At 42.1% G+C, this 25,518-nt stretch overlaps 3 protein-coding genes across 4 annotated transcripts; 2 read left to right on the top strand and 1 right to left on the bottom strand.

Moving 5' to 3' along the window:
• Window positions 1-53: 53 nt before the first annotated feature.
• Window positions 54-2,643, top strand: si:dkey-6i22.5 (polyamine-modulated factor 1). The gene is made up of 5 exons (XM_047584732.1): window positions 54-292; window positions 950-1,055; window positions 1,417-1,517; window positions 1,725-1,920; window positions 2,472-2,643. The coding sequence occupies exons 1-5, from the start codon at window positions 54-56 to the stop codon at window positions 2,535-2,537; spliced, it is 708 nt and encodes a 235-aa protein (XP_047440688.1). The 3' UTR covers window positions 2,538-2,643.
• Window positions 2,644-2,725: 82 nt separating this feature from the next.
• med19a (mediator complex subunit 19a) lies at window positions 2,726-6,384 on the top strand. Its single transcript, XM_047585009.1, has 6 exons — window positions 2,726-3,091; window positions 3,518-3,640; window positions 4,413-4,546; window positions 4,723-4,819; window positions 4,906-5,000; window positions 6,020-6,384. Exons 1-6 carry the CDS (start codon window positions 2,872-2,874, stop codon window positions 6,083-6,085), a joined length of 735 nt encoding a protein of 244 aa, XP_047440965.1. The 5' UTR covers window positions 2,726-2,871; the 3' UTR covers window positions 6,086-6,384.
• Window positions 6,385-6,455: 71 nt separating this feature from the next.
• Window positions 6,456-24,995, bottom strand: slc43a1a (solute carrier family 43 member 1a). Of its 2 annotated transcripts, none has more exons than XM_047585007.1 (15): window positions 24,664-24,994; window positions 20,099-20,260; window positions 19,289-19,472; window positions 18,674-18,729; window positions 17,678-17,754; window positions 12,140-12,232; window positions 11,817-11,950; window positions 11,606-11,727; window positions 11,028-11,174; window positions 10,893-10,928; window positions 10,671-10,806; window positions 10,400-10,529; window positions 10,236-10,309; window positions 9,489-9,612; window positions 6,456-8,648 (listed from the first exon to the last, which is right to left on the bottom strand). In XM_047585007.1, exons 2-15 carry the CDS (start codon window positions 20,250-20,252, stop codon window positions 8,460-8,462), a joined length of 1,656 nt encoding a protein of 551 aa, XP_047440963.1. In that variant the 5' UTR covers window positions 20,253-20,260; window positions 24,664-24,994; the 3' UTR covers window positions 6,456-8,459. The 2 variants fall into 2 exon arrangements, with proteins under 2 accessions (XP_047440963.1, XP_047440964.1); XM_047585008.1 differs by having other exon boundaries at window positions 8,506-8,648; window positions 9,408-9,612; window positions 24,664-24,995.
• Between the last annotated feature and the right edge of the window lie 523 nt (window positions 24,996-25,518).

Below are 25,518 nucleotides of genomic sequence, written 5' to 3'. Positions count from 1 at the left end.
GCGCACCTGACCTCAAATTTGTCCCTTTTGGCTAGCCGTAGATTTGGCGGGTAATGCAAAATATAAACAGGAAGTTGGAGATGGAGACGAACAAAGTAGCAATGAAAGAGGGTGAGAATAAAACATCTGCTAATGAAAAACTCAGTGATGAAACTCCAGGAGAAGCGTCTTCACAAATGTCGAACCAGGAGTCGGACGGTAAACCGTCGTCCGGAAAGTCTCAGTTCAACCGTTTAAAGTTGTTCGATAAAGTGATGCAGACGAGCCTGAACAAATACATCGAGCATGCCAGGTAACATCTTTGCATTTATTGTGTAAACCTGCCCTTAGACAATCGCCAATGAACTTGTTACTTTATTTTGTAAGGTAAATTACAATGTAATGGTGTTAATGTTGCGTGAGACAAAAACTGAAATTAAACAGCTGAGTTAGCATATGGAGAGTTGCATAGAGAAGATGGTGTAGGAATGAAATCTTCAGTGTGTATCTATTTCTATTTTTTTTTCTTTTTCCGTTTAGTAGCAAATACTTAAATTGAGTTATTGTAAAATCATGATATTTTGATTGAATTAATACGGAAAAACATCAGCCCTCCCTTATTTAGATTAAGTCCCTTGGATATTTAGGTTATTAAACAGTGCAATATTAAATCTATAAATTCTCTGGAAATAATAAGAAACCTGAGGCTGATGCCTTCATATTCCTTTTTTTAAATCCAACTGTGTTTATTTGAATAAATACATGATGTGTTATGATCACGTTAATGGAGAAAATCTTCACATTTGAGAAGCTGAAAACAGTGAATTGTTAGCATTTCTCTCAAGAAGTGACTCGACCCAGAGAAGAAAAGAATAGTCAGCTACTCATTTCAGTATTAGATCAATTAACTGAGAAAAAGTTTAAAGCCACACTTGATTGCATTTTATGTTAAGACTATTTTCACTTGCAGCTTCAACAGATTCGTCAGCATATTTCGCCCGCTGTACAAGAAGAACCCACAGAGGATGGAGAGCATTCACAAGCAGTTCATAGAGGAGTTGAAGAAGACTATACAGGTACACATCATATTAATACCATGTATAATAAAACTACAGATGGAAACTGCCTTTTTGCTCATATAATGTACAATTCACCCTGTATTTTTACTTCAGCACATTCAGTTCTAGTAAAAAAAAGATCACAATATGGCTCCAAAACATGTTCAATCTTTAAATAGTTAAATAAATGTGTGGAGAAAGAAATGAACAATTTCATGTCAGTGACCCTAGATATATTGGCAACACAACAAAAATAGGTTTAAGAGCCAGAATAACAAAAATGCCATATACCTACAGTTTGTGCATGCAGTGTGCACTGGTCTACATGCTTTTATTTTCACTTGTTTAAATGAGGATCTGTGTTTCCGTGTCTGTAAAGGAGGACATCAACAGACTGATTGAAGAAGGACGATTAGAGTTTAAACTGAATGAGCTGGACAAACTGGAGAGAGCCGCCAAGAACAATGCAGACCCTGCATGGTCAGTACACAGAGTTAAAAATGTCTCTTATAGCTTCTACTTTCATTTACTGCATATGCTCAGTTTCCCTGCAAAGCTCTGACATAGATCTATTTTAATCACCACTGCACATTCAGACCTTCAGATCACCCTTTAATATTTCCATTTTGCAACATAATTAAATGTCAGATCATTTTAAGCTTTTACCCATTTCAATTGTTCTTATAGGCGGCCAAGTGGGGTTCCTGAGCAGGACTTTTGCAGCTTTTTGATGCCATACTATCAGAAGCAGGAGGCCTACATGCGGCTGGAACTGAAAAAGATTCAACAAGAGAATGCTGCCTTGGCCCAGAAGGTTCAGGGTGGTAGAGAGAGGATAGCTCAGACTGAACATCTTATTTCTACAGCTGTTGACGAGTGGAAGGTGAGACAAACAATGGCAAAAGACATGTCAGTACAGGATAACTTCCACAAGAAGTCATATTCCCCATTGTTTTTACATATAAACTGTGTACAGTATGATGCAAGGAAATTCAACAGTTACCCGATACATACTGCATAAACATTATGTATCAGGTATATTTTCTTTGTCTTGTATTTACTTTTTAACATGATATCCACAATTATACACCAGCTATATATATATATTCTCATATTGTAAATCTTAATTTTTTTTGGGAACATTGTCATATTCTATGAGAGTGCTCAAAGGGAAGAGTAAGAAAAGCACTTAAAATAATCAGATTGTGTTATGTTACTACACACTAATTTAGCTTTTCGATTGCCAAAACATATATTTAGTTTGACAGATTTTAGGTGGTTATGTCATTGCTACTGTTGTCTCGGTATGGTATGGAAGGTATTTTGTGTAAGTTCAGTATTATTGGATTTATTTGGTAAAAACAGGAGTGTGGCATGAATAGACAACTAGAATAGTTTGTCTTGAATGATAATTATGTTTCTTGTGTTTTTCAGAGCACAGCGTCAGAGTTCCAAAGGCTGACATCTTCTCTTTGCCCTGCTGATGTCTTTGATGCGTGATCTTCAGTCTTTCTCGACGTGTCCACTAACTTAACTGTACATATACATTTTATTTGTTTACTCTTCCTGTCTGTCTTAAAATAAACGCGAAATGTTGGAACTCAAATTTGTTTCTCTGATTTTTGTTCGTGTATACACCGACCTTTACGGTATGTGTGCGCGCTTATGCCCGGTATTACGGTATGTGCGCCATGAAAATAAAGCCACAAAGAAGAGTCGAGTCGATTAGTTGACACTCGGATGGATTCACGGTGAAACCTTTGGTTACTAACAGGCCATAAGCTACAAGAACCCGGCTTTTTCTTTCTATATACATGTATTATTTGTGATAGATATGACGGAAATGTTTTCAACTCTGTTCGGGCAAAACGAAGCTCAGGGACCGCAAGGCTCGTCGTCTCTGGGTTTCGGACCAGGGAAACCTCCGCCGCCTATGCCGCAAAATCAAGTCTCCATGTCGGGGCAGATGCCACCTCAGCTCGGGGATGAGGGGCCTGCTCTGCGGAAACCCGGAGCCATGAATGAACCTTTCTACTTACTGCGAGAGCTTCCTGGTACAGTCGCATTATTATAACAGCTGGATACGTTTTGTGTGATTTGTCTTTTTAATTAACGAAATAGGCCAAAGGTTGCTAAGCAGTTTGTAAACAACACTAGCTAATCTTAGCTAACTAGATAACTTGACTTAAACATTGAGCAAGCTAATTGCTGTCATTAGCCTGCTAGCTTTTCATAAAAAGTTATGTTCTGTTGTCTTGGATTATAATATTTCCAATTAAGTTTCCCGTTAAAAAGATCGTCCTATATTTTAAAATAAACGTTACTTATATAACATTTATTTTACACATCACAGTACCGAGCATCCATGAAGTGTTAGTTGATTTATTGGTTAGTGGACCTGTTCCACCACTTTACATTACATTTTAATTAACCGTGTATTATGTGATCAGCCCAAATGTTAATCTCTGATTTGTGTTTAGTGGGAAACGAGTTAACAGGCAACACCAACCTCATCACCCACTACAACCTGGAACACGCCTACAACAAGTTCTGTGGGAAGAAGGTGAAGGAGAAACTCAGCAACTTTCTGCCAGAGTTACCAGGTGGGTAATGGAGTAAGCAGAAATATGGGAAACTGTTATTGATCAGGGTGACGCACTGTTTGTCAGAAACACACACAGAAAGTGTCTACAATGGACACATGATCGTCTGTACTGGACCTCAGTTGCCACGGGGATGTGAATGATGTGCAATAATGTGGACCATGTCAAGTAACATCCACATAATGTGCTAGGTTAGCGAGGTTTCCCAGAATAGCATTTAATCACAATGAGATGGTCAATATTACTTTAATTAACTGGTTAGTGGTTTCACTGTTGTGGCTGATGTATATCAAGTGTGTGACACGATTTGTCCAGGTCACTCGTTTATTATTTTTGGTGACCGTCTAGTCTCTCCATTCTTTGTGAGGATTAAAGCTGCAGCATCAGTAACAGACGTACAAAACTCAGTGTTATTGAGAGAATAATATTTTGGGTTATGGCCTTTGTCTGAGTCAGCAGAAATACATCGTTCTCTCTTCTGGTGTCTAAACTATCCTAGAGATCAAATGACAACTAGAGGACACAGGGAAAAATAAAGGGGTGTTACCTTTACAGAGTATCCTGTTAGTGTTTCCATACCATATTTATCTTCTTAAGATGTTGAGAGTTGAGAGATCTAAACTCGCACAGTAGAAAATACATTAATGAAATTTTTATCAGCCCACTGTAACTAAATGTGGCATGCTGCTGCTGTTTCTCCAGACATATCCTTGTATTTTGATTTCTGTCCCGCTTTTGCAATCCTTCATGCCCCTTCTCTTTTGTGCATCAGGTATGATTGACTGTCCGGGAACTCAGGACGGCAGCTCATTGCGCTCCCTGATCGATAAACCTCCAGTGTGTGGGAACTCCTTCAGCCCGCTAACTGGTGCTCTGCTCACAGGCTTCAGACTACACACAGGACCGGTACTTACAACACAATACACAAGACATGCACTCACAAGTTCCAAAGGCACACAATTTCAGCAAGCTGATTACTCAAGATACTATGAGTAAAAGTATTATAAAAGAATTCATTTATTTATTAGTTTACCATATTGTTTAGTTGTTCCTTACATGCGTTCTTGTGTTTGTTTTTCTAGCTCCCAGAACAGTACAGACTGATGCACATACAGCCTCCAAAGAAGAAGAGTAAACACAAGCACAAGCATCATCGACCACAGGACCCATTACCACAAGGTTTGATATAAACCGTCCATACGTACAAATGCAAAGGAATGTAACTCGCTTGCGGGTCACTTACTAACTTGTTTTTGATATAACAGAAACTCCTTCCGACACTGATCCTAAGAAGAAGAAGAAAAAGAGAGACGACGATCCCGACCGCAAGAAAAAGAAGAAAGACAAGAAAAAGAAGAAGGTAAGAAAAACTATCAAAACCCCAGAACATTTCCAGCTTGTCATTATTTAGGGATCCTGATGTAGTCATCAACCAAAAAATCAAACCTCTCTCTGTTTATCGTCTTAATACTTTGAGCTAATGTTTAACCAAATACAAAAACTAGTTTTAAGCTCATTCACTTCATTCATTCATTCAATATTAAATCATTTTGAGATATTTCAGTTTTGAAATAATTTAGTTAAGTTATTGAATGAGATATTCGTAGACGATTGTTTTTGTTTTTGAAGATTTGCGTCGTTTCAACAATATTTTATCTCTAGTTTGCATATTATACATGGGTCTTTACTTTTGTTTTAAATCCTAAATCCCACCACGTGTTAGATTTCCGGCCCCACGGTGTCGTCAGACGTATAGATTCCTTCTAATCACGCTCTAAAACTCTCTAATCACGTTGTGGGTCTCATGAGGTTTCACATGCAAAGTCACTCTCACAAGACTGCAGCAAGATTTCAGATGAAGGGATGCAGGAAATAGGCTGTATTTAAAAGCATTTTATGAGTTAATACTGAAGATTGATTTGAGGTCCTCGTCTGATTGTGTACTGCAGTGTAAAGATAATTGTGTTGGATGTGGACTCCAGGAGGAATAGCAATGACTTAGCCAAAGCTAACAGAGATCCAAATAATTAAAATGAAAGGAAAGGCTACCTTGCTGCCATACAGTTGTGAGGCATATATCAGAATGAGAAGATAAAACATTTCTGAACCTCTGAGTGTTGTTTCATGAATTCTGATGGAAGACATTATCCCCAGGACACTTAAAAGGATCGGCCGTCCAGACAAACTGAGACATGCAGCTGAATAATGACGTAATATAATGAAGCACATGAATTTGATTCTCTTCTGTGTCATTCTGGCTCCAGAATGTGATGTGTGGGTTGTGAACGCTCGACGAGAGACACAAAAGCAGCACATGGCATCATTAAATAAATATAAACCAGCGCTCTGTCTCTCTGTCTGTCTGTCCTTCTCCTCCAGAACCGACACAGTCCCGACCACCCGGGCCTCGCTGGATCACAACCGAACAGCAACAGCCTCAGATAGACAGGAGCCCACTGTGTGCATGCCTGAATGTGTGGTTTTGTAAGCGGATGCGTGTGTGTTTTACAGATAATTGTAATATTGAAGAGTGCATTTTATGAGAGAAGCAAATGGGCGTATGGTGTGTGAGAATGCGCGGCGACACAGTGGACGTGGACCGACATGTTACAGAACAGTGTACAAGGCAAATGAGCTGTGTGGTGATGCGGGTGTCTGAGGGGACACCGTGTGTATGTCTCTCTTTAATTTCCTTGTGATATCTTTTGACCACAATGCCAAAATCAAATAAACTTTGGTTATTATCTTTGTTTGCATCTCCTCCTAAGACATATGCATGATATTGTTTAAAAAAGAATGGCCAAACAATACTAAATACATTTCAATTCATAGATTTATTTGTTCATCAAACGCACACATATATTGATTGAGAACAGGAAAAAAAAAAAAAAAGATGTACATTTAGCACTGCATACCAACACACTTTAGCCCCAGAAGATGAAAATACGACTGAACAAGCCCCTGTAGGTGACACAGACATAAAACACTGATGAAACAAATAAAGTTCCACGTTGTAGAAACCGTCCCCAGTTCTTAAATGAACTTAATACACTAATTTCAGCCAACAACTTATGTGAATCCCAACTACAAAAGTAACAGCACTCCAATAGCTTTAAACCATTTGTCAGCTTTAAAAGAAACCATTTAAAACAGTGGGTATGATAAACTTGCCACCGACTGAAATGCACTTAAAATACCAGTCGAAGCCGAATCAACAGCCATGACGGTCAAAAACAGACGTGACGTTTCACTGCAGGGTCAATGCATAGTGTTTTAAAACCTTGCTGCTCTTTTATTCCTGTTTGCTCTCCTGAGGAGGGAAAGTGCTGCACCGCGGCTTTGGTTTACGGAGAAAAGTCGTTCAGCAGAGGCGTACATCTTGTATTCGCTTCTAATGCGATAAAAATCAACGTGGCAGTAAAGGCACATGGCACATGTGAAACACTGAATCGCCTTCAGTGGGAGAGTGCAAAGAGTCAAGAACATGTTTCATATATGAAGAAAACTAGATAAGGAAAGAGAGAGATCAGATCAATTTACTAAAACCTGTGACGGCACAGACGATGATACAGTGGAAAAAAAAAAAAAAAACACTAAAAACATACAATGAAATTCACAAGTTTCCATGACGCTGTTCACAGGACAAACATGAAAAAAATATATCTGTTGCTGTCACTTCGCCCTCATTTAATAAACTGTGATACACTGTACAGATCCATACATAGTAAAGCAAGAATATTTAATAAAATACAAGCCATGCCTTGGTTCTATTTACAAACAAACAAAAAAAATCTATGAAGCAGATCAATACACGACAAAAGGAAGAAGCAGAATACACAATAAAATCACCTGAGCTTCATTAATAATAAGCCCCACTACATGGTAACGCGTCCCTTTTTTATGCAACTAGAGTATCAAAAAAATACACTTAAATACATATTTTATACACACACTAGGTCATTTCTGTGCATAAAGCAGTACAAAGTGTTCCATGACGCCGACACACGCTGTGTGTTCGAATTAAAATCAGTCACGTTGGTTTTCTTTGTGTAGTTTTTTTTTTAAAACCTTTTTTTCTGTTCATGTAAAAATTCCAGAAATGTAAGGGCCAAATGAACTCCACCTCGGAAGACTGAGAACGTGCATATTTCCTCATGTGAAAAAAAAAACATGGAGACATGAATCAGTTGTAGAGAGACAGTACAAAAAAAAAAAAGTTAACAGGAGGTAGTTGTGGTGCCTCTACAACCAGCCTAAATCTGTGCTTGTATGTATGTACATGTGTGTGTGTTTGTGTAACCCTTCATACGTACCAGAAGTCCTCTCGACAGATTGTGTTTGATAGCTTGAATGTCTGTAATAGTGTTGTATGTATTTCGAGCTTTTACTGGGGAAGTACAGTAGAAGTAGCACAATGAATCAACTAATAGTTTGCCTCATCATCACACTGATAACACAACACTGCTTTCCTAGTATCTTCAAGCGGTTCTTTGGTGTTAGCAAGGGTTGTGATGTGTATCTTAGCATAACGGTATTTCAAGTACATTGTCCGTGAAATCTATGGCTTTTAAATCGCACTAATTTGGCTTTCAGACTTTAACCAAAATAAATAAACAGCAACAAACGCTGATGACACATCTCCTCTTGAAATTACACTCTGACGTGGTTTGTGGTGAGCAAAAGTGGCACCAGCAAGGTCCAAAGTTGAACAACTGAACAAAAAAGAAAAAATGAAAATAAAATATGACTGGAAGAGTGGATCGCTGGCGCTTGTTTGTGAAGGCGCGTACAAAAATACGTCCTACAGCCCCGGTGTCGTCTAAGGTTCCACGGCAGAGAAGCCGTTGGTGTGAGGTTTGTGTCCGTTGGTCTCGGTGTGGTTGAGCGCCTGCATCTCCCGGCTCTTGTCTCTGGCGTCCTTTTGACTCTGCAGACACCTGCAGTGGTAGAACAGGTAACCTGGCAACAAGAAGCCAGCCAAGGAGAAGATCAGCAGGCCGAGGTTGATCTGAAAGAGGGGGGCAGAGTCACGGTTTAATAAGAATCAACGGAAATGTAGCGCTAGCACTTCAGCTGGAAACCCACAACACGTTTTCGTTTGCAGGCACGGGGTTTGTGACATTCGCCATCAAGTTAAACATGCTAACGCTTGCTAATTGGCCAAAACATTAACTTTCACAAGCCCTTTCGGTGCTTGTTGAGATATTTCCATTGTGATCAAAGTCACAACCAAGTCCAAGTCCTTCAATCGGATCACAGCTAAGGATTATTAGTTATTATATGATTATAGTTATTGTTACAGGGTGAAAGAGAGGGGAATGAGGAAATTGAGTAAACTACTAAAGGGTATTAATGTGAGCTTACGTGGATAAAACCTTAGCTGACATGCTCCCTATTATTTTCGTTTTTTAACAATAACAATTCAGCCATTCTTCTCGTAATGGACTTAAGACTTAGATGGACTTTAATGATCCACAAGGGAAACTGCTTGGTCACAGTAGCTTAGTTGCGCATAGAAACAAACAAACAAACAAACAAACAAAACAACAACCAAAAAAAAACACTTCTGAAGGCCACAAGTAAAAAGATAACCTAAAATAAATGAGAAATAAAATATAAGTCTAGTAAAATAAATTTACAGAATTAGCACATGAACATCATATCATATCATATCATATCATATCATATCATATCATATCATATCATATCATATCATATCATATCATATCATATCACAGAATACAGATCAGAATACAACTCCACACACTTGGTAGCTCACTGAACAGTGCTCCAAGTCTGTGTCTGTGTCTCAGTGTGCAGGCATGAAGAAATAAGTGAGCTTCTTCACCCAGTAGGGGTCTCCCTTGAGTGGTCCGACCATGGCGATGAAGAGCGGCTGCTGCAGCAGAGCGACCACGGCGCTGATCATGGACTGGAGGCCTGTCAGCGTGCCAAAGTGGTTGGACGGGTAGCTGTGGGGAGACATTAGGCGGTTAGAGATTAAAATCCCAAATGTCATTAGACTGACCTGCGGAACAACCAGGGACACACTGAACACAATAAAATGGATGATTTACTTCCGAAATTACAGCCTATTTTCTGTTCTAGACCTAAGTTTCATAATGGAGAGTAGTAATTATTGCCAGAGACAGCTTGTTTTCATGCTGATGTGGCTGTGGGGCTTGTGTGATAACGGCGTAACACAGACTTGATCATGTTCACTGGGTCTCATCTGCGCACACCGCACTGTTCAAAATTAGATTCAGTGTCGTCAATAATAAACTGAATTTTTGTTTTCAAGAATTTGCCGAATGCTTGCAGAGCTGTGGTTTCTGAACGCATTATAGCAGCATCCCCTGCTTCAGTCGCCACATCTGGTTGCTTTTATCACACTGTAAAGAACGGCTTTGTTTCTGCCGTTTATATGGTGCTAGGAAATAAACATAAATGGCTCAGAAAAGAGTGTATTGTCTCACTGCAGAGAGTCAAATCACACAGTTATTAAGCTAAGCGTTTAAAATCATATTGTTTAAAGGAAACACGGCACAATTTAAATGATTTCTCGGTCACAACAAATTAAAAGTGCAGCACTCACACAGCAGCGTAAAGGCCCCCACAGCAGGAGTGGATGAAGCCTCGGACCATGGTGTGGAGGATGAAGGTCAAGATCTAAGGTGGAAAGGAAGCAAGAAGTTTACTGACACTTCACTGTGTACATATTTTGTGAGGTCTGTGTGTGTTTGTTTGTGTGCGCGCTACCTGTACAGGCAGATTGTTTATGAGGTTGCAGCATCCAAACATGAGCAGCAGAAAGTTGGTGAGGATGAAGGCCCTCATGGCGTTGGTCACCTTCTGGATCTTCCGGTCTCTTTTGGATGCGCTTGTCACGCTGATTGTGGACACAGGTGAAGGCGCGGGGACAGTTATTACAATGACATTTATGTACGTGTTCATCAAATACCAGGACACGGGTGGTTCATCCCTCTCTGTCACCACAATCCCAGAAAGATTCCCTGTCACGTCTCACTACCTCTGCTCTATGCCTGATGCGACAGTCTTCTCCTCTTTACACTCCTTCATCTTCCAGTCCATGATGTAGCCAATCAGGGGGCATGTGAGCAGACACAGCAGCTGCAGCGTACCAAAGATGGCCGAGTAGAAATCCACTGAAAGAGGATATATCAATTAGATGAAGCCAGGCTTTTTCTATGGAGCATGCAAATTTACAGCCGTATCATGACATGTTGCTCACCGTTCTCCTTTGCCTCAAGCTTGAGCTCCTCAGAAGCTAAAACACACACAAAAAAGAGTGACCCGTTATTTTAGTACGGCTCAAAGGTTGTTGATAAATCAGTGTTTGCCAGTGTTTGACGGTGCTGACACTTACGGTGTTCGTTACCATTTGTGACCATGAACTCCAGCATTTTGTTCATCGCCCCCATAAAGAAGATGATCCTCAGCTGGGTCATTCCCATCGTAACCAGACTCCACAGGAAGATGGGAGAGAAGACGGAGCGGCGGAAAGGGACAGTGGCTGAACAAGAAGCAGAGATACATATATACATTTCTACAGTCTGCCAGGTAGGACATGCATATAAATCAGTGTTTCTCAGCTTGGGGTATTAAAGCCACCAAGAGGAACATGTAAATAATCTCGTGATCTGAGCGGTTGCCAGATATCTAACAGGATCGGAAAGCAGGAAGATGAAGGAAGAATCCCTTTTTTTGGTTGAAATTATCCCGCGCCGTTGATAAGCAACCGGTGAAAGGGGGCTCTAAATTAAACAAGGTTTTGTTTGAAGGGGTCACAAACTAAACAGATTGGGAAGCAGTGGTGTGTAAAGTAAATAACTCAATGTACAGTGGTTGTAAATCATTCATTTTCAGCTGTAGATTAGGTTTAATGTCAGGTTAAGCCCCCAGGATGTAGACCCAAGTTAGTGCAGTATTCCCTTGTTGACGTACCTGGTGCAGCGTCTGAACCGTTAGGAAGCTTCTCTGAGGAGTGGCTGATGTCCCCGTTTTTCAGCTTCTCTCCAACAGCCTTCTCGTCAGACGAGGGCAGCGCTTGCTGCGTGAGGATCTTACTGGTATATGCGCACAGGAGGGTTCAAATCGTTAGTGCTGCGGACATTAAACATTTTCACACCTCGCGTAACCGGAAAGAGACACTGACCTGTAGTCCACCTCGTCGGGCGTCGGGAAGCCTTCCGTGGGCCAGTTGAAGAAGCAGTTCAAAAAGACGAACCCGGCGAGACCGGCCCACATCCACATGATCACGTCGAAGGAGACGCCGGCGTCGTAGATCAGCTGGGTGGAGGGAGGGAGGGAGGAAGAGGGTAGTTTGTTAGTTTACTCAATATTAAAGTTTTTCCACACGGTGGCAACAGAACAAGCTATAAACGCAACACTGACATATTATCACCTTGTAAAGAGCAGAGACACTTATGTCATCTCCATCCATTACATGGTTTATTTGTAACCTTTTTTTTTATTTACCTTGACTCCAGGGAAGGTGACAGCAGAGGAGGCGTAGGAGCCGATCATCAGAGACATGATGGTGGAGCTCAGGGCGCCAAACATGTTGGGAAGCTGCAGGCACAGACACATTACACGTCACAGATGCCATTTATTTACACCAGTCAAACAAGGCGAAGCTTTGTGTGTTCGTCCTGAGTTGCGTAACTTTGCCAGCAGGGGGCAGACAGCGACGTTGCCTCGTTCCCGTTGCGCACCCAGTAACACTTCTCTCTCCCTCTCACACCAGACTCATTAAAAAATTATTAGTTTCCATGTCATGGAAAATAAGAAACAAAGGCTTGACCCAGTTTGCGTCCTGACCCCGTGGTTCAAACGCAGACTAAGCGATACTTAGACGCGGCTCGTGGCCTTTATTCTTGCAAGTTCAACGAATTCCTCGAGGCAGGATTAAAAATGTGGAAGCCAATTTATGGCCGGACGCTCGTGAACCCCGCTGGGTTCTTTGGGCCCAGCGCGAGGGCAAGCATGACACACGGTAAAACGGACAAGGAGGTGGGCACCAGGCACTGACACATCATATATCAGGTCGCCCTATTTACAGTAGTAAGCAGCTTAGCGAACATAACAATGACCTATTGTGCTGGCAGGTCACTCAGTGTGCTTTGATTAGAGATTAAAATGGGTCAATCACGATTCCAAAAATCACATGTGCGGGATTTCGGTTGTGGGGCATGACAAGCTCGCTATTCTCTCCCGGCACTGACCAGGTTGTTGGTTTCTCTTTTACCAAACCGGCGTCACCTAATCCCCCCGCTGTGTCAGAGCACCCACAGTGCTTTCCACACCCTGACACCAGGAGAGAGGCAGACCCGAGGCAGACCTTGTGCATTAGACATTCAAGAGTTCAATGCTGAGTCTGATGTCTGTATGAAAAGACGGGATGATGTTCGTCTTATATGATACGGCTTATTTATTTCCAAAGAATTTACACCTCCAGGTGAATCCCGAGTATCGCTGGCACTTATTTGGGGTCAAGCTTTTCAACAACGACCAATTTAAGTCCTCCGTTCACTCTCTGTTTACGCCTGTTTTGGTCTCCAGCCGTGTATTGGCTGTAAATATGTCACTGTGAGGGCGTGCTTCACAATTACAAAAGTAACACAAAACGATTCGCATGAACGCCTTCATGCGAATCATGCCTTCACCGAAAGATTACGACACTGAGACAGATTACGGCTAAGACTGCTGTATGTGCTTGTGTCGCGGGGGGAAGCATGAGGTCATTTGCGGAGTTGAGGCCGAGCAGTTCGCAGGTTAACGGGAAGAAAAAAAGCCTTCCTGAGGATGCTCAGGGGGAGAGCCTGGCTGTCTGACCAGAATGAAAAAAAAAAACACCCCAGAGAACACCAGCCTTCATTCAGAGCTTCTGAGAATCTAAAAACTTCACATCCCTCCACGGCCTCTGCAAGATCCGCAGTGCTGGACTCGCCCGGCCGTGGAGGTTTGTGGAATGCGGGCAGAAGGACCCTCTGTGCACACAGGGGAGTTTGCATCTCTTGCTAATGTCAAAGCAAAGAAATTCCAGCCGCGTCAGCTAACCGATGTTTGCTTTCTGACGACGATGTAGGTACGCCTGAAATCATTGGTGCGTTACACGGAAAGAAGAAATGTGCATGAAATGCGGGTGCACGTGCCGGCAGTGGGTGTGATTCACATCCGTGTGTCCTGGCAGCTCTCATAAAATGCATATTTCACATAGAGCCTTGCAACACATGTCATGCATTCTGCCAGCAGGGTATGTGGTTAGAAACACGTGAACGTATGGAGGCACACGGGGGTCAACTCATGTCAAGAGAGTCACGACCAAATGGAGCCGTGCCCACCCGCTTGTCACGACTAATCGGCCCCCGGCTCTGCTCCTGCCGTGCTCACTGGCTTGGGTGTTGAAGGACTTTGGCAGTGGGTTTAATTAAGAGCTGAAGGGGCCAAATGGCAGATAAATTAGCTCAGAAACTCTGATTCAGCTCAAGAAAGGGAGGCGAGGGGACGGAAGAGGAAGCAGGAACAGGGGGCGTGAGAGGACAGCGGAGCATGAAGTGAGTACGAAATTTATGAAAAATTATAAGTAGCGGGTGTGACATTTTCTTTCTTTCTTTTTTTTTTTGCGGTTTCACTGTTTCACTCTCCAAGCCGCAGCTGCAGCTCCTCTCTCTGCGGAGATCCCAGCATGAATCATTAAACCGCAGCTGATTAGCAACCGGCTTCTCTCCTTCCACCTCGTCGTTCTCTCTCAGCGTTCATATTCTCTCAAGCCCCCCCCTCTCGCAGCACTGACACAGCGGCCTTATCCAGCTGCACTGGACTTATATAACACAAAAAGCATGTTTTGTGTCAACAACAGTACGAGTCTCACTTTATGTGTCTCACTGCATTTGACTCCGAGTCGCGTTGGGCTCCCGTGTGAGGGCATCTATTTGTTGAAGTCGCACTTGTGTTTGTAAGCAAGAGGCCGACAGCACAACTCAACACCCCCTCTGTTAACAGCATGTGATCAGACCGGCCTCCACGCGCAGCCAATTCGTTTTAAGGCCAGTCACACATGGCTGGCGGCACAGGGCGACTGTTGTCATTCCTTGAACGTTGATATAACGCAGGTGAACCCGGACGCGCTGAAGGTCGTGTATTACTGGCAAAGAAGTGACACAGAGGGAGGGAAGGCGTGACTGAATTACGACACTGTCATTAGGCCGTGCCTTCCAGTGATCGTCAAGGGTTTACTATGTTTAATGAGGGCAGTGATCAGTCCGCTGGAAGAAGAAGAATAAGAATAAGAAAACCAGTTGAGGCAAGTTTTTTGCCTTCCTGTAAATCAAAGGCAGATCCATTGCAAATATGTAAATAAATATTATCTTAAGCTACGTAACCGTCACGCTCTACATATGTAGCAGATCTTTAATAAGTCAATATGAAATCTCATTAACAATTCTTGAGCTTCTTGTTTACAGGCTTCCCTGTCATGTTTTATTGGCAACATGCCTGCATATTTATTACAGGTGTGATAACTACTAACAGAAAATGTGAACGCGAGTACAAATAGTGTTTGCGCTGTTCAATCAGCCAACGTGCAAAACATACATATATGGAGAACGGTGCTGCTGCCTGACCACAAGACTCTTAATTCGCCATGTAACAGCTAAGGTTAGGGATGAACTGCTTGTTTTATAATCTGAGCTGTTGCCCTCAAGCACATGGTTTCAATCACGATGGCATCTGCGTCTCTCAGGCCTTGTGCCGTTCCATCATTCGCCACAGAACAACAGCGTGGACGCCAGTTAGTGACAAACACGGCCAAGTTAGAAGTTCAGACGGAGGTCAGACAGGGAAAAACAAATTACTCAAATACGTTACTCAAGCGTGTGTGTGTGATAATATTCTTTGTTTGTGTGACCAACAGAACATTATGTCAGTGTGCCGGGTTAAACACTTAGAGGAGTTTCCGTGATGCTGCCCAGCTTCTGTACTAGTTGCTAATAATGTTTATTTCAAGTGTTAACAGCTAATGAACTCATCCAGCTCTGCTCCCACCGTGAACGACATCATTCATACGAACTCATCACTCATTGTTATTCATGCTACACTTTATAATTTTATGTATGTGCTGTATATTTATTTATTTATCTTGTAGGTTTGTACATACAAATCCTGTAAAGGTTTCGCTTATTTTATTTTTGTAACTATCTTACAATATATTTGTTTTTACTAGTGGTTATAAAGAGTGTTTTTTTTTGTTTTTATGTACAACTGACCTACTGTGACCAAGCAATTTCCCTTGTGGATCAATAAAGTCAAAGTCTATGTTAAAATCATGAGTACCTTCCTACACTGGGAAAGTTTATTCGTTCAGTTTCTGTGTCAAAGGGAGAGAACCTCATACATTTATGGAAGAAGAGACATGTGATGTCTCATAGCGTAAATCATTTTTATCTCTTACCATTTCTGTAGCTAGTAGATATAGTAGATTATTTAAATCATCATATATATGTTCCAATTGTTTCCATTATTATACATGGATTTACCCTAAATTCATATTTTGTCATCTTTTAGCACAAGAACGAGTTTCACTCTGTCCTTGCAATAATTTGTGCTGCTCTGTTAACACTCATCTAAAACCACATTTATGTGGGTGATACTTGGCCGTGTTTCTGCATCTTCAGCCGTTTTCAATAAAAGGCAGATTAATTAACCTGAGGTGTTCTGTTCAACAAAGTCGGACCGAAACACATGGAGAAAAGGTTTTTAGGACAAGGTCAAACCTTCATTATTCAAACATCTGTTTCGAGCTCGCCACCGGCACGCGTGCACAGTCGTGCAGAGGTGAAAAGGTTGTGTATTGATTTTCTGCAGGCCGCCGGACCGAGCGGAGAAACGGGAGACAGCCGGAGGCGAGAGGGAAGGGACAGGTTGAAAACATGTCCTTGAGTATTTTAGGTAGAGGTGAGCGGGGCAGAGCCACGGGGAGGGTGTGTGGTCAGCCGTGGGCCGTTATTGGTGCAACACAAAAGGGGAGACTTTCCCCCTGGGGGAAGTCATGTGAAGCATTGGTGGAGAGCTGCCACACCAACACATAGCACGAACCCTCCCAGGAGGCGATACCAGCTGACGCTTCACACGGAAATACATACGCCTGACGTGAATGTCAACAAACAACTGTGGGCCATTACGCACACGGTTCCCCAGCTGAGACAAACAGAGGCCACAGCCACGCTGAGACCGGCAGCTACCACAACGTTTCACTCAAGGAACAAAACCCTTCATCTGTACTTTTTTGTTTTAGAATTTGAATTATGCAACCACAGAGGGATTTTTATTGGTAGTTTCAGCATCATAATTAGGAACAGGCTGTCAGTCTTATTCTAGAGGACAGCACCTAACGTGAGCCTGAGAATGAAGAAAGAGGCTGAGATGTAGCTTGTTGGCAACCGTCAATCTTCACATTAACATTGTGCAATCGATTGTACATGAGAACACGTACGCATAGGGAACATAGTGTGAAGGCAGAGGCAGCCTCTGTGACACAGATAACTACACAATCAGATTTCATTGTTATCATTTGGGTTACATGAGGTTTTACGTATAGAAATTGAAAGCTGACATGAGCTCCAGACGGGTGGGACCTTTGTCGCCCAAACACTGAGAACAGGGAAGAAGATTTACAACAGATCTGATAACAAGCAATAAAATACCAGTCAGTGAGAAGCAGGCTTAAAAACAACTACAGGCCCAACCGGTACAGTACACACTGCCTTTGCATTCACACTATGTGCTGTATGTACGCATTGTTTGTTGTATTGTACTGTACTCTCTTCTTTCTTGGTCTTTACCAGCGTGAATTTTACAGGTATTATCATCTTTTTTTTTTTTTTTTTAAATAGCATAGGGCATAGGGGATTCAATATCACTATAATAAAAGGTGCAAACAGGAGCACTAAATACACGTACTGCACGCTATGTTAATCAGCCAGAATGTGCTGCTTTTTGTTTTGTCGTGTGTCTCACCGTGAGAGAGGTGAAGGTCAAGCAGATTCCTCCAAAGCCGTTCAGGGAGAGAGCCAAGAAGATGAGCGCTGACAGAGCTGCAGAAAAAAAAAAAAAGAGAGACACAGAAGGAGGATGAAGTGGGAAGCAGGTTGTCAACGACAGGATGAAGCGACATTATTTAGAGTATGATGAGTGATGGAAACCTTTGTGGCCTGCGGTAGTTACACAGCCCTGCTTACACGCACCTGCAGTTCAGCCCTTTGACTGATTGAGACAGTTTCTGTTTTAGTTAAATCAGTTACCTTAGGTTAGGTCACAAACTTATCCATCATCAGTCACTCATCACCTCCCACTTTGGTTTGGTCTTTGCTTGATGTTTTTAAACTTGTGCATTTGGTAAAATCATTACGGGAAATGACCTGTCACGATGCAGGGTGGGGGAGGTTTAACTGATCCAAAAGGAACATTATATGAAGCACTTTCAGGGAGGGAATGACATTTAACGCAAAAAAAGTGTTTCCATTGCACTTTTGTATCGATCCGTCTTAAAAACCACCTGATGAGAGCGTAGAAGTGTTTTAGCTTCAGATATTTGAGAAGTTTTTCAAAATGTAGGCATTTCCTTTACCAGTTTTTTTATTGCAATATTCAGGTTTGATATTTAGGATAATAGAAACACAGCACAGGGCATGTACCAGTCTGATTGCACCTGCAGCTTTTTAGTTGTCTGTGTGGCTTATATTGGCAACACAGACCGCATGACCCCATCGCTGGGTCGCCTGAAAGGGGCTTTTGGACTTTTACAAACTTAATATCCAAGGTTCTGCCCTTTGCATATATCGGCCTCAGGCTAATGTTGCAACACAAAGAATGACGCTGCTCCTTTTCGCTTCACATCACAACCTCTCCAACTGAACAATCAAGCGTGACCACATGTATAAAGTGGTCCAGATTTAGAGGCTTTGATAAATTGATATCATGCGCATCTTTCATTACACGTTGGCTTGCACTCACCCTCTGGGTTGTAGCTGGACGCAGCCATGATGACACAAGACAGGCTGAAACATAAACTGCAACAAGAGAAAAGTAATGAATTCAAATGAGGCAAAGCATGTAGAAACTCTGTTTAGGGTTAAAAATACCACCAGATGACTAGCTGTTGGTGACTCAGCGTCTGAGTCATGCTACAGTGTCACTACTAAGAGAGAGTGCCGTCCAATAGAGTTGCCTCTAAAACATATGTTCACACCTAAATAAACTAAACTATAGGTCGGGTTAAGTTATTATTGGGTGAACGGTGTCTCTTTCCATGTGAACATCTTACACTATTATGACAAATGACTACACACAACTTTATGAAAAAGTCAAGCAGTTTAACACCCCCACACCCACTGAGAAGAGGCACTCTGCCAGAATATTCACACAAGTGCCCCACCTTCATTGACAGATTTCCTCAAACAAAAGGTGCTACTTCTCTCTCCCTATCTAGGAATGTGATCCACCTACTTTTTTTTTAAATACTATAACCTTGGTATAGTGGTAGTAGAAGTGAATGGGGTCAAGCCACGCCGTGATTAAACATAAATACACATACACAAAACATTTCTGTGGCTTTCTAACAACTATTACCTGCCCGTCAACCGAATTGGACGCGGGCCGAATCGGTCCATGAGGATACCGAGCGGCAGGGTCGTGGCGCTGAGCAAGAAGGAGCCAATGGTGAAGCCCAGATTCAGCATCTCCTCCTGGTCCACGCAGTCGGGCCACACTTTCCTCCCACTGTCAGACAAGTTGGCCACTATGGAGTCATTCTCTGTGGAGCAGGAGGTAGAGAAGATAAAGAACCGACTGAGGACGAAGATGGGTGGACGCCACCCGTGATTAACATGCTTCCACTCGGACACGTCTTCTTTGACCTTTTGTTTTCTCTCATCTACCCAACTTTCTTCAACACCTGTGGATCTATCCTACTCGGAGTAAATACAAATGCCAACACATGCCAAAGTACCAAACAGCTCCGGGTCACAGCTGGTACACATCTGCTCTGTATCTGATCTGTAACAATGAGCACAAAAGTACATCGCTTTAAGCTAAAAATAAGTTTGGTTGGTCCTCTTAAAACCCAGTATGTAGAATAGTAAATGGAGTAATTATACAGTTTGTCATCTTACATTGGCATGTTGGCAAGTTTTCAGTCTAAATCCCAAAGTTACAAAATGAAATGAACTCTTTAAATAGATATGTTAGACACTTTAGAGGGGTAGTGACGCATAGAAAGTGCATATTTTATTCTATCTGTAGTCTCTGAGAACCCATGCAGAATTACTGGCTCAATTTCTAAGGCAAACTTTACATGTAATCGATTTAAACTCATCCTCATTAATTTTCGAGCCTTTAAAGAGGCAGCGTGTCTGCAGGACCCCCAGCATTAGAGTTTACCTGAACACAGGTAGGAATAAAAGCCCTCCCTCTTCAGCATAATGAGCAAAGATGCCCAACCCAGCAGCACAGCCGAACACAGCAGGTTTTCGATCACCGCCGTCACCGCCATCCACCAGCGCCTCCTGTAGGCCTGGAGGAGAGAGGGCGCCATCGCTGCAGCTGCAGGAAAGAACAGAACAGGAGAGAACAGAATTAAAGTCAGTCAGTTTACTCAAAAGATACTTGCTGGGTCCAGATGTGAGGAGTTCACTGTAGTCTGGATTCAAACTTCAAACATTACTCCAAAAGAAATGAAATCAAAATAGTTTCATCTGAGAAGTTTAACAAAATGTTAGTTACTGCATAACATTAGTTTGAATTAGCCGATGTTATTGGACGATTTTTCCCATTTTAACATTTTTGGTGTTTCGTCGACTTATCAGAATCAGAATCAGGGTTATTATTCGCAATAAAATCACAAAAAGGTTAATAATGTTAATTACTCTTTGAAGAGCTTCAAAATAATCCCATTCGTTTGAGTTCTGAGCAAAGCGTTTCAAATGCGGAACAGAGAAACCAATCTGTCCTTCCTCCACTCCATTTACTTCCACTAAAAAAGAAATTTCAAGCTACGTGTCAGTTCCAGTCATGTTGTTTGTTTTGTTCGTGCCCTGTCCTGTGTCTTTGCGCTTTGTGTACAGCTGACTGTGGACTCCTTTGTGCCAGTTTCACCACTTTATCCAACCATTTATCCATTTCATAAACAAAGGAGTCCCTCGAGGCGTGTCCACACATTGTCCTCATGAATCTTCCCGCTGTGCTATCAACAGGGAATCTATTTTACCCCTGTTCTTGAATATCAGAAACAATGTTGAGCACCCAGTCGCTCTGCTTTTGTTCTGGAAACAGGGACAGCAACTTAACAGGCTGGCATTTCCATGTCAAGGCAGCTCAGATTTGTTGTGAGCGACCAGGTGCCAGTTAAGGTCTGGGACAATAAGGTCAAAAGTGAATGTCAGCACACAAACAAAAAGACAGTAACTTCTTTATTTGACCAAATAAAGTCGCGACCACCTGGAACACACACACACACAGACACACAGGGCAGGTCACCGGTCACTATAACATGTGACCATCACAGAAAGAGACTCCACAACAAACCTGATGAGATGAACATCTGCAAAACATCTCAACAAAGATCCAAATATAACTGGCTGTTCCATCTGGCAGCAAACCAGAAAAGGAGTGGAGGGCAACAGAGGAGTGGCAGGAGGCGGCCTCACACCGGAAACACTTCCAGCCCTTTTAAACGAGGGCATCTTTTCAACACGTGTGCGTCGCACTGGACAAAGAGAGGGGCTCTAATGAGACGCACTCTTCTGCGCGTGCACATGTGTCTGCCTGTGTGCTCCTGCGACATGCGTGTAATGTCATTATTCATAGGTCAGAGAGCCGCCTTTGTGCTGAAAAGAGAGCTTGAAAAGGGGGATTTCTTTGTAACTGACACCCCACGGTGAAAAACCACTTCAGTGCCTGCACACGCACGCACACGACTCTCAGCAACGAGGCGACGGAGCAAGACTGAGCTCATTCACAAAGTCATGTAAATGTGCAGCCCCCCACTTAACTTCTCAATTAAGTCAGAATAAAGAGACAGAAAAGAGCCTTTAAACTGTCTTTAAATGCTTGAGTATCAACTTTTCCTCTCGATAAATCACCCAAACCCTTTTTCAGTTGAGAAGTTTGGTCAGTAAAAGCCCCATCACAATTTCTTAGACCCCAAATCTTCGTATAACTTATTTCTTCTGTCCCATGATCCAAAAACAAACATTCACTTCACCACTACAGAAGAAAACTAGTACACGTGAGCATTGTCTGAGACACTTTTACTTTTAAAAAAAATATTCAAAGCATCAATGATTTGGAAATAAATTACCTAATCAAACCATCATTCTGCTTGTGGTTAGTATTACATTACTTGCTGTTATAGCTTCTGTATTGTGCTGTTGTTATACTGTCTTCCTCAGATGCCGTGACCTGCTCATGAATTACATTTTTTCAGAAGTGAGCTGTATCATATTCCCATTATTACTCCGGGAAACGAAGCAGTCCTCCCCCTCATCGTGTATATAAACACTATGACTCACTACAATAGTACTAAAGTGACCTTTGGAAACAACGTGTTACAGTGCCGAAATAACAAAGAGGATGATGCAAAACTTCTCACTTTTTCCAGTGAGCTTTCGAGATTGTTAAACCACCTCAGCATCTAGACACGGCATAATTGTAAAAGGCTTTGTCCAGTGCAAGCTTAGAGAATAAACTTTTATACCTGAGCAGTGTCTCACTTTGAAATTCATCAAACCATCTCTCAAACAGAGTTTTGTGTCTCCTTTAACAAGTTCAGAACGGCCATTAATGCAGGAACCGAGACTTGGGGGCTACTTGTTCTTGCACTTGCTACAATAGAAGGACAGGACAGACGCGGGCCTTTAAAAGGCCTAAGTATAGCGGCCACTGTCACATGTGTTGGATTTGTGTCGCTGGCTGCATCACGAGTACCAACACGCACAGTCCCATACAGAATGCCACTCACTGCCAATCACTGCTCAGGAGACAATGCTCGCTAATGAAAGACGCAGTCATGGTGGAAGCGCCACGGTATTGGTTACCATCGTGTGTGTTAACGGCCACGTGGACTGATACAAGACACGCAGGTCACACCCGTTCACAGTTTGGCTCTCTGCCTCCGCTTACCACACGCGCTTCCCGCCTGTTTTATCACCACGGTTACACAGAAACTGTGTTGTGATACAGGAAGGTCATTGCACAACAACAAGGTAAACATTAGAGCATGAGGTGTCTTTGGCGTTGGCAAGCAGTTGTGAGTCCCTGCCACAACACCGTGAAGTGTGTGTGGGACGAACACGTGGGACAACTAACACCATATAAGGAAGCTGTTTCCTGAAATACCTGAGCAGCTGATGCAACGTTGCCACAACGTCCCTGCTTTCATGTTTTAGTAGACTGTTTATACTGGGTTATGAATTGATGATTGTGGATTATTATTATCACTGAAAACATTCTGCCTCTGCATCAGACTCTGAGCTGACACATTTGCTTCAACACGTGTCCTGCTCTCTTTCAAGTCTTTCTGCTGCTGCTCACATCCAGCCCTGCTCTTTTTTCCCCGCAGGGATATCGCTGACCTTTACCAACCTCTGCAGGACACAAAGAACCGCACCGCAAACTCTTTATCCTCACAAGTTTCCGAGAAAATAAACCGCACGCTCAGGGCGCCTCTGTTCCCCCGCAGAGTCCAAAAATGCAACCCTCGAAGCTGCGAGGCCGGCAAGCAGCTGTCTCTCCCCGAGCATGACCTCAGCCTGGGTCCTGTTACTTTCACGGCAGGGCGGCCGCTGGAAAGGCAAGGTCCGGACTCAGACCGGCGCAACGTTCACCTGCTGCTCAAAAATATTGAAGTTTCTCGCGATACCTTTTTACCCACAAAGACTGGCACGGCTAGAGATTGCGTTTGATAAAGAGTTGATTGTTTACCTGATGTGTATCAACAGCCAAGTCTAACATAAATAAATTAGCAGACTAACAACTGTGTGAGTATGAGGGAAGCTTTGAATTGTCTTTTTTGAAGAAAACACATATATACACGTATCTGTTAATTACTAATGTGCTGTTTAAGGTCATGTTACTGTTATTTTGGCTGTTTTATTAAATATTGTGTCTGAACTTGATCAGACACTGACTGCTGCCATGGGCATCTTTATCCACCGACTCTTTCCTGGTAAATACAATAAAATCTTTAAATCATTTAACAGCAAATGTTATTTTACTATAGGCATGTCATATTTGCATAGAGTAGACTGTACACATCATCACCTGCGCACAAAGTTTGGCTGAGTGACATACTACGATTGAGCATTTCTTACAGGCCTATATGTACTTCATTTACTTTCACTGCTTATTTAAAAGTTGGTTTGAATCCAATCATATAAATTTATATGTTTCTTTTAAATATCTGACTGTGCGGGGAGCCAGTGAACACACCATGTGTTTTCTCTTCTTCCTTCAAACGCGCCTGCGACCGCAGCTTCAGACCAAAAGTGTAATAAACTTGAAATTACAGTTCGATAAAACTAATGTGTGTGGTTGTGCACAACCTTTGTGGCTATAGACTTACAGGAGTATTTACTAAGGCAAAAGTTTACAATGAAATGAAGGATGAGTGTAGACATGAAGTAAACGCATGGGGGTTATTGATTAGTCTACTCCAGCCCAACTTATTCACATTTATTTCTCTCCCCCCACTTCATCTCTCAAAGTTTTTACCTCTCTTCCTAAACTCACACTCGCTTTGCGCCTTTTTTATCCATTACGCACACATTCGCGGGTTTAATGGAAAGCGCCTTTTAGACAAAAGATGTCAGTTCGTTGCCACGTGTGAGTAGCTGCTCTACCACTTCCTGATTCCAATACGTTAAATCAATGATACAAATACTTTACGCTTTTACATGTAGTAAAAACATAGCGGAGAGGCTAATTAAGTAAAAACGTATTTTACTTACATGTGTTGTGCGTCTTCTTGGAAACGAAACGGGCTGAAACAAAGGTTTAAACTCTTAATCGCTACTTGACTAAATAAGGATTAAAAACGTTCACTGCTGTTTTTTTTTTTCTTGGGTATCGTGAGGTGAAAGCCCGAACCCCTAAGTTGAGCCCTCTCCTGTTTCTGCTTCCCCTCTCCCTTGTTGAAGACTAGTTCCTAAAGACTCTTAAGTTGCATTACAACTCCCCCCCTCTTGTGTGATGACGAGGTGGAAGTCACTCTTTATTCTCCACTCACAGCAACGATTCCTTTTCTGCTCTCTTCAATGCAAATGTCCCCAACGGATGGAGGCTGCAGCTGGAAACTTTAACTTTATTATAGCTCGAGCAAACGCGTCATTTCCCTGACGTTGGAAGCCTCATACCACTCACACAAGTTGTGAGAAGCAACACATACCGTTCTAGTCCTCCACAGGTAATATACTCAAAGGTATTAGACTATGTATCTTTAAATTTGTTTAACAACTACGTGCTGCTGTGATTCCTCATTTCCACACAGTTCGCAATAACAAACACGTTTGTTTCGTATGTAGTAAAGTTAAGAGCAGTTCATTATTCATTGGGATATTTATTTCACTGAGCTTTAATCTGCAGATAATAACTACAGTTGTACAACATTACTGACATCTGAAAGCATCAACTGGGAGACAGCAGAAAAATAGACCTTGTGTAATCTTATATATTTGTAAAGAAATCATATTTTTGTGGATAATCACACTGTATTTTTTTTTTTTTTTTTTTTTATCGGAAAAGATAAGACTCGGCTCAAAATGTGAATTAAAACTAGTTTAATTCATAATAGCTACAAAAGGGTA

Source organism: Mugil cephalus, chromosome 5 (genome assembly GCF_022458985.1).
Source record: "Mugil cephalus isolate CIBA_MC_2020 chromosome 5, CIBA_Mcephalus_1.1, whole genome shotgun sequence".
NCBI lineage: Eukaryota > Metazoa > Chordata > Actinopteri > Mugiliformes > Mugilidae > Mugil > Mugil cephalus.
This window is presented reverse-complemented; position numbering and strand designations above follow the sequence as displayed.

What these genes read in the sequence shown, in the direction of transcription:
- med19a (XM_047585009.1), top strand. Translation starts at nt 2,872, where the DNA reads ATGACGGAAATGTTTTCAACTCTGTTCGGGCAAAACGAAGCTCAGGGA. An exon ending in CTTACTGCGAGAGCTTCCTG is followed by an intron (nt 3,092 to 3,517) that starts GTACAGTCGCAT and finishes ATTTGTGTTTAG; the next exon opens with TGGGAAACGAGTTAACAGGC. An exon ending in TCAGACTACACACAGGACCG is followed by an intron (nt 4,547 to 4,722) that starts GTACTTACAACA and finishes TTGTTTTTCTAG; the next exon opens with CTCCCAGAACAGTACAGACT.
- slc43a1a (XM_047585007.1), bottom strand. Translation starts at nt 20,252, where the DNA reads ATGGCGCCCTCTCTCCTCCAGGCCTACAGGAGGCGCTGGTGGATGGCG. An exon ending in CACAAATGGTAACGAACACC is followed by an intron (nt 10,929 to 11,027) that starts GTAAGTGTCAGC and finishes TGTGTGTTTTAG; the next exon opens with CTTCTGAGGAGCTCAAGCTT. An exon ending in TCAAGGGAGACCCCTACTGG is followed by an intron (nt 8,649 to 9,488) that starts GTGAAGAAGCTC and finishes CCCCTCTTTCAG; the next exon opens with ATCAACCTCGGCCTGCTGAT.
- si:dkey-6i22.5 (XM_047584732.1), top strand. Translation starts at nt 54, where the DNA reads ATGCAAAATATAAACAGGAAGTTGGAGATGGAGACGAACAAAGTAGCA. An exon ending in AAATACATCGAGCATGCCAG is followed by an intron (nt 293 to 949) that starts GTAACATCTTTG and finishes TTTCACTTGCAG; the next exon opens with CTTCAACAGATTCGTCAGCA. An exon ending in AACAATGCAGACCCTGCATG is followed by an intron (nt 1,518 to 1,724) that starts GTCAGTACACAG and finishes TTGTTCTTATAG; the next exon opens with GCGGCCAAGTGGGGTTCCTG.